Source organism: Diorhabda sublineata, chromosome 8 (assembly GCF_026230105.1).
Source record: "Diorhabda sublineata isolate icDioSubl1.1 chromosome 8, icDioSubl1.1, whole genome shotgun sequence".
NCBI lineage: Eukaryota > Metazoa > Arthropoda > Insecta > Coleoptera > Chrysomelidae > Diorhabda > Diorhabda sublineata.
In genome coordinates, this window is record NC_079481.1 from 19,494,068 (window position 1) to 19,507,335 (window position 13,268).

The window sequence follows — 13,268 nt, forward strand, 5'->3', positions numbered from 1 at the left end:
CAGTTGCGATAACATGATAAGAAATAATCGAAAGAAAATGATGTGTGCTTTGTCCTGTTTATTTTTTTTTCTGAAAATTTCGTTGAATGCGACCATAAAATTAACAAAATTTTACTGTGAATTGTCTTAAAAATATTACCTTTTCCATTTTTAAGATATTATGATTGGTTTTGATCATATTAAATCATGCATTGTGTTAATATTGACAATGATAAATTGATCAGAAGTCCATCCAGAGGCCCATCTCTGCCCATCTATCTTTGAGGAAGTCTACCAATTAAAAAATCTCTCACGCGAAGATTCTAGTGCGGTGGAGCACTGTTCTGGGGATATGTGAAATTATTTGGATTCCATAAGGCAAAGTTTTCATACATTTCGATTTATGTTATCCACATAACTAAGACCTGGCGAGTTGCCTCCACAGAAACAGTCTGTATCATTTAGTCACTTACACCGTCTTCTTATGCTCTGGGCTGTAGGAAGATCAACTACATACATAATACGAAATTCACGTTGAATATAGCAACGCGTATATTTTGACGACCACTGAGCTGGACATCCACAGAAGTGGCTACTACTATTTAAGGGAACCACGCAAAACTTCATTATTTTAATAAATGAACAGTTAAAATTTTTTTAAACACCCAGTATTTGATTCATTGATTTTGAAAATCTGCGACTACACTTTTCTATTCCAATTAATTCTAGGTATTGAGAAACAAAGCGATTAACTTTCTGATTATAGTTTTATACTGACGTATGATAAATTGTTGCCGCTATTGGTTGATTTATTTGTAACTATATCAAGTCCATTTATATTGAGTTTCTGAGCTAGAGAAGGGTAGATTTTCAACTACGAATAATATGTTAGTAGTTAACTTTCCAAAAAATTTATCTCCATTAACTACAGATGATTCTGTTGTTTCCAATTTTACACATTTACAAAGTTGGTCAGGATTGTCTTTTTTATGGGAAGGATAGATTCAAAACGTGTTAATGTTTTTCGTTTTTTCTTTATATAGCTGTTTGATCTGAGTGGTTAGGGTTAGTTAGTTAGTCAATATGATTATTGTACATTACTGTTGAAACTTCCGTTAATTTCTGAATGTAATAATCTTCAAATAAACTCGATATAATTGTGCAGTTTTGGTCCATATCTAAATATGAAAGGTGGAATTATTTGTCTTATGTTGGTACACGATCTTCACTTGAATGGGAAACAAAAGTATTGAGAAATCAATAATCAAAAAATTAAAATTTCACGTGACAATGATTCTAGATACTAAGTTAGTCCATAATTTGCGAGATTTTTTATAGACATTAGGAGTGTGTACATAGGAACATGTTGCCATCCAAACCATGCAAATCTTCTCGACAATTTGTTACTAATAGACAATAAAAAAATTCACAACACGACGAAACTTTCTTACTCCAAGACACAACTTTTCACTGCAACTGAATTCCATTTCGCTATGCATTTGAATCCCATCAAATAGTTATACCGAACATTTCATATGGGCACATAAGAAAAAAACCATAATATTCTGGAAATAAAAGAAAGGATTATCGCAGTTATAGAGAGAAACAAACAATATCAATAATATGTTGATATCATATTCTAATAATCACCACTTGATTTGATTTTTATATTAACTATTATTTGTTATGATATCTAGTAAATGATAATAAACTTATTTGTTGAGAATATCCTGAATTTGTTAAGAATTTTTAAATCATAAAAAATATAGATAGAGGTTCATTATATTGATTGATAAAATAAAAATAAAAATTGATAAAAATTCATTGAGCATTTCAGTCTTGACCATTGTATATGTATTTAAGCTAGGAGACTACAGACGGATCATAATACTTGGTCCAGAAAATATAGCCTGAATATGACCATTTCCATTTTGGTCCCTAATTTTCCTGGACAAGAGAGCAAAACTGGTGCAGAATAAGATGCAATTACTCCTAATTGGAGAGTGAAAACATATGCACGAGTCTACTTCAATTTCGCCCCCTTGTCAAACAAAATCAGCCACCAGAATGGAAATAATGCTCATAACTCTATATTGCGTAGACTAATGCTAGATGTATTTGCACATCCAACATGAATATGACCTATATACTTTTATATTGATATACGCTGCATGAGTGTGAGAAAAGTTAGTTTAGGTCATTGTGTAAGTTCCAAACATGAAAATTCTAGAAAGAAGTGTTCAAAATTGGAACTTATGTTTTATTATCACTAATGCAGCGTATTGTTCAAACTTTGATAATTTAAATAAGTGGAGAATATACAGGGTGCCGTGCGATTTGTACCAAAAATAATAAGCATAAAACATATATATTAAATAGATTAATAAGATCTGCAATATATTTGAAAAAACAATTCTTGGTTACAGGATAAGACAAGATATTATCAATTTCTCATCCTATTATTTCAAAAAAAATCAATTAAATATTTTTGACTTCGGCATTTGATGAGTTTGTCTTTGATTGCTGTAACTGAAATTTAGGAAACCTGAAAGTAATAATCATATTGGGCATTGCAATTTCGAATACTTGAGTAGACTGACATAAACTGAAAATTTTCATTCCAATCCAATTATTCTCCTAAAAAGCTTCGGTATCTTTCTAAAAATTAAGTTAGATAAGTTATTAAATACCATCTGTCTAATTTATACTTTTGTATATACTGTTGTGCAGATTATTTCAAAGAATAACAACCGAAAATTGCTTATGTATGATAATTGATAAATCGACAGACAGTTTCAAACACTAGAGTACATTTTTAGTTACTGGTATCAGACTTGATGTTGACTGTTATTCGTGAAAAATATTTCAGTTTTGAACACAACATAGTGTTTGAATATGTTGAGTTTATATTTCTAGACAATTCATAAAATTATTGTTCTCTTTTAATATGGATCTTTAACTATTAATAAACTATTTTTGTTGATTTTCATATGATAAAAAAGACTGATGATCAACTTTGAGGGAAACGGATAATGCATAAAATGATTTATTTATCGTTTGATACACTGGTAATAGAAAACAGTCATTAATAGAATAAAAAATATCAATAACAATAAAAATGGAAAATTTTGAGTAAGATAATTATTCTTGTATTTTTTATTAATTTTAAAAAAATATTGAATTTAGTTTTAATTAATCTTAAGCACGGTACATGCAATTATTTTAAAAAACAAGTGTTTCGGTGTTTAGAAAGGCAGTGCTGACTGTATGTTGTTTGTCTGTTTGTTTGGTCTAGATGCCTGCCTTCCTGTGTATACCTCTCAGTTAGACTCGCTGAACACGTCTACGACACCGAACACTATCACCGAGCACCAGCAGGTATTTGAACGCCCTGTATACTATTACTTAACTCATTTTCCTACTCTGTCTATTTCTATCCTATTATTTGTTAGTACGCAACCTTCTTTTACATCGATGTACGCCAGTGTGCCTTGCATGATATTTTTGCTGTTTTTTCGCAATTAATGTTTCAAAGGATAATTCATTTAAAATACGTAATTAATAATATAATAGAACCATCTAAAGTGAAGCTACTTGCTAAAAATGAATACCTCAAATAAATGATCAATTCCGTTATAAATTTATATATTTCGAAAATATCTTTATTGTTATGTTCTGGAATTTTGATTGATTAGTTTGTATATTTTCCATTTAATACATTATTACTTACTTTCAGCTTGTATGGATCTACATCATATTAAATTTTGAAATATAAAATATTGATCATTATGCAGCACCGGAAGAATGGTTATAAAACTATAAGAAAGTATGAACTAAATTCTATCAACTGAATATAGCAATCAACAATTTAGTATGAACTCAAATCTTCGTCACACAGTGCACATATTTAGTACTCGAAATAAACGCAACACATAAGCGTTCGTGTGATATCAAACAAATATGATTTATAATTACACTTTACAGTATAATTTTCTAGTATTTCCAGTAGTATAGACGTGAAAGAACTATTACTTTTGTATTATTCCTCACGTTAGTGTAGAAAAGAAAAATAGTAGATGAAATTAACGAAAACAACCAACCAGAAGAATTCGAAACATGTCATAGGTTAGTCTGAGAAAATTGTTTTGTCTCAATCACTTTCCCCAAAATAAAAAATGGAAATGTTTTACGAACTGTAGGAAAATCGCCTTCGCCTTCAAAGTAATCCATTTGTGATAACTATCTTGACATACAAACAAAGATGTCCTATATCCATTTGAATGTTAAGCTTCCACCAAATCTCAATCTGAACCCAAAATTTTGGGCAGCTGAACTGAAACGTGGCCACACTAGGTTTTCTAATGAAGAGAGTTGAGGACGGCCATAAAGTGCGACAAACATAATCGAAAAACTTCACCAAATGGTACTACAGAACCGTCGAATCAAGATTAGAAAGAAGGTATTTGCAAGGTATTAGCTGTAGATGAAAACTGTACCTACCATTACATTCCTGAAACGAAAAAAAGTCAGGACAGTGGATTGCGGAGGGCTAACCTCCGAAAAAGGCAAGAAAAGTGATGGCGACCGATAATCATGGAATTGTGTTCATCGACTATTTTCAAAAAGGTGAAACAATAACAGGTCCGTACTACGCCTTACTGTTTGATAAAGTTGAAGGACACGGAGACTTTACAAAAAGCGACCGTATTTGAATAAAATGAAAGTGCTTTTCCATCTGAATAACATACCTTCTCACACCTCGCTGATCCCATGATTAAATTTCAAGAATTGCAAACTGCAGATTGGTTGACCACCCACTTTATCACCAGATCTAAAACCTAGCAACCTTTTTTTTGTTACCTTATCTTAACCTTCCACTTGAACTTACAACTGACAAGGACGTTACCACATACGTAAACTCTTATTTTTAGGAGAAATATGGGAACTATTATTTGAAAGTGTTAAAAATGTGTGCATTGCTGGAGTGAGTGTGTAGGCTTAAAAGAAGTCTATGATTTTTGCTACATCAGATCGGACAACGAGACGACGAAAAGAGACTGGAATCCAAATAAAATTCTTCTTCCATTTTAAACAAGTAAATTTACATTTATTTAATTTTAATCTAAAATTGATGTATTTTGGTTTTTTATAAGACTTTGATATCCTTTAGACACACAAGGCTCACTTTGCAATGTATTTAAAGAATAAAAAAAAGGAAAAAAGCGGAGGGGAGCAAAAAAATGATGGGAAATAAGGAGAGAATAACAAAAAACTAAATTCAAAACAGGAATATATTTCTCCAATAAAAATAGAAATGGAAACAAACAAGGAATGGAAATAGAAGTATGAACTCAACAGACAGAAAAGCAGAGAACTAAGAATTAACAAAATAAGAGTTTTGAAAATTAATCAAATCAAGCAATCGGGGAAATAAAATGAAAAACTCTTATATTATTTAAGAATACTACATGTGTTGAGGGCGTCAGAATAATAATTACAGAGGTAATTAAAGAAACGGGATTTGAACTAGTGCAAACAGCATTAATAAAAGTAAACGGAATAGGGCATATGATGAACATAACAGAAATAAACACCATGAGCACCTGATCAAAAAAGATGAAGGTAATAAATTGAGTCAGATAGACAAGCAAAATAATACAAAAAAAGGAAACCAGAGAAAGAGCAAAAACGAAAACCAAAACCAAATAAGTAAGGAAAAAGAATTATGTCTTCCCTGAAGAGCGTTATGTCACTTGATCTTTTTGTCGATATTAAAATCCTCCATGGTTCGCAGTTGCAAAGAGGGGTTTGTAACTACTGACTGGTTTCGACGTTATTACGTCTCATCAGAATGGTTTTAACAACCCTCGTTCGGGCCTGAGACCAGAACTGAAGACAACGTCAAAGGGCGTCGTTATTTGGTTCTTGTAATTAAACATTCCCCAGCGAACACTAACTGGCGCCATCCTCACTTCTAACTGTTGACCACTGATCAAGTAGAAATATAGCGTAGGTTCCAATAATATAGATTCCGATGATAAATATGTGTGAAATGTATCAAAATACAGGATTTCTACTATTCATCTCTGAAGTAATTTTTAAATTTAATACATTCCTCCGCTCTTCAATAGCTACTACGTATTCATAGCGCAAGATATCTGCTAGATAAGTTTATATTGTGTAGAAGAACAAAGCAACGCGACAGTAAAGTCAAGTGCATAAAAAGTCATTGTGAATTGGATAACAGGAACATGAATTCAAAAGAATTCACAAGCTGATCATCATATGTTAAAACTACATTAACTAACAGGGCAAATAAATTATCCCAAATTGACTACGCAACAATAATGGGATAGAACACATAAATATGGATGTGAATGATGAGTCAAAGTATTATAGAATGAAAAACGAGAAAAACTAAGTGGGATCAGATGATTATCGGAGGTACTAGAAGCGTAACAAATTGATAATAAATAAAGAAAATAAACAAGAAAAATAATGGAGAGATACTAAGGGAGAAATGGATAAATAAAATGAAAGAACAGGGGACAAAATTGGGAAAAGCTTTAGGGGGATTACAAAAGATGGGAAAACATAGGAGTCAGACGAAAAAATGATTACGAAAAAGACGGAAATGGTAAAGTTAAAGAGAAAAAAATAGTTTTTAGCGATAAGTAGTAGTAACAGTAAATTTCTTTAATTCTCTTAATATATTATATTGGTTATTGCGAATACTAAGAAAAGCTGTAGTTTAAATCGTGGTTAAATAACATTACTGGACTTAGATACTCATTCGGTTTTGTATTGTACTTGCTAGTAGATACACAATACCACAACACACAACTACACTTATGCCTGATATTTTATTGAAAAACTATTCGATGTAATCTTTTCATCTTTCTCACAAAATATTTATCCTTTTGTTGTAATATATATCACATTGACATTCATAGTTATTTCTTCTTCTATTTTACGAACAATACTACATTTTGGTTTATGACTGTATTAAAGCAAAATTCCTCAATCACATATATATTTTCTTCTGTGTTGATTTTTGTAAAGAAGATCACAATATTTCTAAAAAAATATAGACATCTTTCAAATCATATGGTACAAGTTCCTAGGTCTCATCTGAAAAATCAAGGTTGTACCTGTCATTTCAAGTGGGCTGAAAATGGTGTTTTTATTTTCATGATAAAGAATATCAATGTTTTCATAATTATATACACCAATTTAAATGAAAAAAAAAATATTATCATTCCTACTGAAAAATGCGAAAAAAAAAACTATAAATAACCAGCTTTGGTTGAAGAATAAAAAAAGATCATTTAGTAATGATTCTATCTCTAATTCAACCCTCGTGAAGACTTAATGAGTCATATTACATATAAGGTAACGAACAGTTTTTTTGTATATTTTTTAAAATGAGATCAAGGAATTCATAAATATAATTTATTCATAGCGTACAGATCATATTATTTGAGGAGCCAAATTAATTCATTTTTTTAGCCTAAAATCGCTTCATTCTGCGAAATAAATGTGTTTGTGTAAATGTTGGATAGTTTTTATATTTTTAATGTAATAATATGATGGTTCATAAAAAAAGCTTACATTTTTTGAATCACGGTTCTTTGATTAGAAAATGGGAAGGATGGAGTTCTGGATATGACTTATACTGAATTTGGCAACTTAAACTACTTTCTTGATGTTTCTACCTTTTGATATGTTTTTATCTGTACCTGACCTTAATTGGTTCAGAAAAAAATTCCTCTTTATAATAATTAATTGTTATACTTGACCTACGCTACGTTCCATATGCTCCTACCTTACTGTTTCTACTTCTTAGCTAGTAGTACAATGGCTTTAGAGGAGCTTCCACCGTTTTTTATTTATTCTTATTCAATTGCATGCAATATAGATTCTTTATAAATTTGTTTCTACACATGTTGATCAGACGACCACAGTAAATTAGCTTACTGTGAATTCCAAAATTTGCACAAATATGCACATACAGTATCATAATATAATTTCCAATATGCCTAATCAAAATGTTGAAATTAACAAAATTCGAATGAAACCAAGAACTTTGTACATAGAAATTCGTGATAAAAATCGCAAATTGTAGTGGTAAAAAATACAGATAGAAATTGGACCCCAAGCAGGAGTATGAAATGTATAAACTAGAAGAAAAGAAAAAACACACAAAGCAAGGAAATGAAGAATTTGAGGAATTTTTACACATTGAGGAAAAATGGTGGATATCTACTAATGACTATGTTTTACGGGGCTTTTTACGAATGGTAGACCATAGTGATATAGTAATAGATCACGAAGTAGACTGAGAAGAGAAAGAGTGATAATAATAAAAACCAAAAAATAGGTTTTCGAAGGCATATTTAAGTATTAAACAAGAGAATTAGATGTCCCCACAAAACTTAACTAGTGGGCATTTAAAAGATCACATGTCTACAAAAGGACGTATGGTGAAATCAGAAACTTTTGGTAAAGATGCACCACTTCTCACATCTTATAGATAAATTTATTGAATTGAGTGAACTGAGCTGCTATATAGCTAATATAATTGAAAAATTGGATTTAACGGATTAGATTACGTTGCTACTACCACTGCTTAACACTTCACAGACTTTGTGAAAAATGGATATGTGCTATACTTTGAAACTAAACTTGGCGGTTAGAAGCACCGCATGTAGTTTCATATGTATGTGTTGAAGATCTAAAAAAATGGTAAAAACAAATGAAAAACGCCTTTAATCGCAGAAATTATTTTAAGGATTGTTATTTTTGCAGTATTGATACCACCAGTCATAACTTGAAAAAAAAAAACAAGAATGTTATGGAAGTATTTTCTGATATATTATCGGATTAAGTTGCTCAAAATAATAATGGTTTTAAAGGATTCCAGAAAAGAAAAACCAAATATTTTTAATCTGATCGAGCTCAACGACTTGGTTGAAGCGACAGAACGACAGAAAAAACTGAATAGCTCAGCTGTGGACTAGAAGATACTTTTAAAGAAAATTATTACTTATGTGTATAGGAAAAGAGAGAAGTAGTTATTAAAGTTTTTCTAACAATCTGATTAATTGTACATTTCCTATCTGATGAATGTTTTAGTTACTGAAGACAAAAGGCAGACTAGATACTGCTTATTAATCAATCGAAAACGAATTAAAAGGTTCATTGCCCAATTGTAACAAGTTTTCATTTAATACATAGGAAATGAAGCCATGAAAGCATAGAAATATTGTTAAATGAAATGAGCTCTTCTACTCACGATTGGGTGATATGTGGTGGTTGAAAAGTAACATGGTCACATCATAATTCCAACATCATGAAATTATGTTTTGGGTTAATAATAGGTGCAACTGGTAATTTATGAAATTTTATTTCATCATTGAGTATTACATCGATATAGTAGTTTTTTCCATATTCAATAGAAACATGTAATCATGTACTATTTTCACTCGTTAAAAGTTTCTGAACTATACATACGATTTTTTTATCAACGAAAGAGTTGACTTCTATTGTAACTATTTAAAATCTTGTCACCATAAGCTCGACTCTTCGATGAATTTTACAAACACTATTCAACTAATATATGAGTTGACATCTTGCATTTATCACATTCATAGTCATATTTCTGTTATTAATTTCGTTTTGTACCATATTTCCTAAACTCAAATTTGATTATTGCATAACTTTAACTCTACTAAACATCTGTAAGGATTTGACAATTTATTTTTTTGCAATACACTAATGTTGACAGTTTTGGGCTTAAATTTGTTATTTCATATATGCTGATATGCAACATGTGAATGTTTAATAAGGTAGCTGGTGAAATTGCAATTACATTGAAAATCGGATATTTTTCAAGGATTTTATTGAGGATCAGAAAGCACCACTCACTTTTTATTTCATTACCGTATTTCCAGGAATAGAAGATTGGATAACATGGTTTCATTAGGACACTTACCATTCCATTTAAAAAAATTGGCCAATTTTCATTTCTTAATACTCCGATTGGTTAACTTTTTGCTCAATTTTCGAAATTTCAAAAAAGAATTCAATAATAATCCATAATCCAAATGGAAGTTAGGAGAACCTTTTTCTGATATTGATTAATTCTGATCAGAAAGTAGTTTCAAGTGGGTGCGTGCGTGTGTGTGAGTATGTGTATGTGTGGAGTTTTCGTAGTGGGATTGTTGGATTGTGGCAAAATTAAACATCAATGTACTAACTCTAATATATTTTCGAGCTTTACAATACTTACGCGTTCATCATCTGGTGCTAAAAATATGGTCAAGTGCAATATGAAAATATCTATAAATGTATAACAACAATAAAACATTATAGTGTACTTGATTATAATTTCAATCCCATACGATGAATACATAAGTATTCGAAGGCTCGAAAATATATTGCCACGTTCCCATTAAGAAAACGCTTATACATATATATATATATATATATATATATATATATATATATATATATATATATATATATATATATATATATATATATATGTATATCTTTAACAATTTGAACATAATATATAAATCCTGCGAATTCTAGGGGAGAGCGAGAGGCATGCTGAGGCCCGGTGGTAATCAACAACAGCAACAGTCGCAACAGCAACATCCTCCACTGCAACAACAACAATCTTTCGGTGGTCAGCAAACTAGTACGACCGCGTCTAGTGGCGGTGGTCTCTTTAGTAGCCTAATGGGCTCAAGCCAATCTCAGCAACAACAACAAAAACAACAATTCTCCAATCAGAACCCAGCTTTCCAAAATCAAAACCAAGCATTCCAAAACGCGAATAGAATACAGCATAAAGGCGTTCCTCAAGTAGTGCCGAATGTGATTGGCGGTGGACAAATGCCCAATAATCAACAAACTCAAATGAACAGTCCCGGTGCGCCAAATTTAATGCAGAAATTAAACGAAATCACGGCTCCTGGTGGTGATATATTATCCAAAGGAAAAGAACTTATATTTATGAAATTCGGGTTAGGAGGAAAATAACCATTTTATATTCTTTAATTGTTATTTTTGTACCACGCTGTTTTTGGAAACCTTCTTAAACATTTCTTCCATCTTTCATGAACTTTTGTGATAAATTTAAATACGAAAAGTGCTTAAGGCATTATTATGGTTTTTGTAGGTGAATGGCGTTACTACGATGCTACTATCTGATATCAGTGTTATATGAAGTATTGATGTGCTGTAGATAATTCATAATTCAAAGAACAAAATCAATAGAAAATGAAAAAATGGTTAATCACCATTCCTACTTATTTAAATTACAACTTATTATCAGAGACCAAGTGGGTCTATCATATACAGATAGGAATATTCCTTAAATGTGTTTTTGATCACTGGCATTTGTATTACCATATTCATGATTATCATAAAAAACTAAATTACCAATAAATTATAAGGTTTTTGAATTTCCATCTGTAATTCGTTATGTAGATTATTGTGATTATTACACTGAAAATTGTCTGAAATTGACACAACTGGCTTCTGGAGCAAGAGGATATCTGTGTTCCATGTATGTTTGCACCCATAATGGAGGTTCCATAAATACTTTCCTCATGGTGTTAATAAAATTGAACTAATTTTTTTATATCTCTATTTTATCTAACTCTTTTATAGCAACTAAGGTTCCATTGGAGCATATCAGAATACCTAAATTTATACCTTTTATGAAAAATAACTAGATCGTCGTTGTATATTCTTGCTTTAAGGGGAACTTCCATATTTTCCAAAATACTATTTATGGCTAAAATAAATTAATTACGGAACATTGCAGTAGCCTCTTCAGAAATTTGGGTATTTATTCTCACGGCAAAAGATCTTTTTGTGGGAAGTTTTTGATAAAAGCTAAGCAGTGGCCTTTTCTATTCCATTTACTGAAAGTCCTTAGAATATGATATCGCCAAATCGTGTCGAATGTCCGAATATGGCCATATATTCTAATTCAATGCGAATCCCTCATGAATAAAGCTTTATAATTCCATAATGTTGTGTAGAGTTGATCCAGGTTTTCTAAAGCCACTTTCTTCCTGAATTATAAGATAAGAGTATCCATAAAAGTCGTTTGTTGATCACTATTTTGTAAACGTTGAAGGCATACATACTAGTTTTGATGCCGTTTTCACATGCTTAATTCCACCATGGAATTGGAACTCTATCCCTAATCAGCTAGGAGATTTTGGAGTCAAGACTGCGAAAATTTCTATTCATGTAGTGAAATAAAATATTACTAATACAGGAAGCATCCAATACAGTGAGTTGTTATTTGGAAAAATTGTTTCGTTTAGCTGCAGAGACGTTCATTACGGTAGGTTAACCTTTAAACATTTCCTTAATTTTTAGTTAACGTTCTTTGCTGGTGGTAGATGCTTATGTTTATGTTTTCTGAAAGTTTTAAGTTTAAAGTTTCAATATCTTATCAACTCTTAAGCACATAATTAATAATAGGGAAATAAGAATAAGCTCGTCATTACATTTCCAATTTCAGAATGTCATTATATAACAACAAACAATAATAAAAAATTCATTTTTTGTTGTAAACGTAGAAATGGAATCAAAATTATATCAAAATACTATTACATATTGTGTTTGGAACAATATCTGGTAATACAAATGCCTACTAATACACAAAACAAAATGAGAGTTGCTTCATTTCAGTCACATGAATGTTATGAAACAGTCGGTATATATTTGCCAGTATTCTTGACATTACCATATAACTAAAGACAGTTGTCAAGATGTGGGAAGTGGCTTGGATATCAAAGGGTAGTTCTTAACTAGATTTTTGTGTACTACTTCTAATTTTATAACAGTCATTTTTCAATTTTGGATTATAATTATATATATATATATATATATATATATATATATATATATATATATATATATATATATATATATATATATATATATATATATATATATATATATATTATTATTAAACCCGTGAAGAGTGTTTAAATAAGCTCTAAAAAGTTACACCACTTTTTTCCATACTGGGGTTGACTATTGTTTTATTTCGGATAGAGTCAACAAACGAGGAGGCTCAGGGAATTCTTTTCATATATAGACGTACTGAAACTTGCTTGTATTTATGCAATAAGGGTTTGAGGCTACAATGCGATGAGTCATAGATGGAGAACTTTTTTTTGAAATATAAGTTGTATAAGTTTGTTTGTATAAGTTGCGAAACTAATTTCTATGTATCTCTGCAAACTTTGTTTAGT

General features: G+C 30.7%; 1 protein-coding gene across 7 annotated transcripts in view; it reads left to right on the forward strand.

Annotated features, from left to right (window-relative positions):
• The window catches only part of LOC130447942 (peripheral-type benzodiazepine receptor-associated protein 1), a 213,551-nt gene extending 200,819 nt beyond the window's left edge, over nucleotides 1-12,732 (forward strand). For 5 of the 7 annotated variants that reach the window (XM_056785002.1, XM_056785003.1, XM_056785004.1 and 2 more), the window contains exons 17-18: nucleotides 3,275-3,357; nucleotides 10,576-12,732. In XM_056785002.1, coding sequence (XP_056640980.1) covers nucleotides 3,275-3,357; nucleotides 10,576-11,028 — 536 coding nt within the window. In that variant the 3' untranslated portion in view covers nucleotides 11,029-12,732. Of the gene's footprint in view, nucleotides 1-3,274; nucleotides 3,358-3,715; nucleotides 3,900-10,575 lie in introns of those variants that run through there. The other 2 variants (XM_056785007.1, XM_056785008.1) reach the window with 2 other exon arrangements.
• Nucleotides 12,733-13,268: the final 536 nt, after the last annotated feature.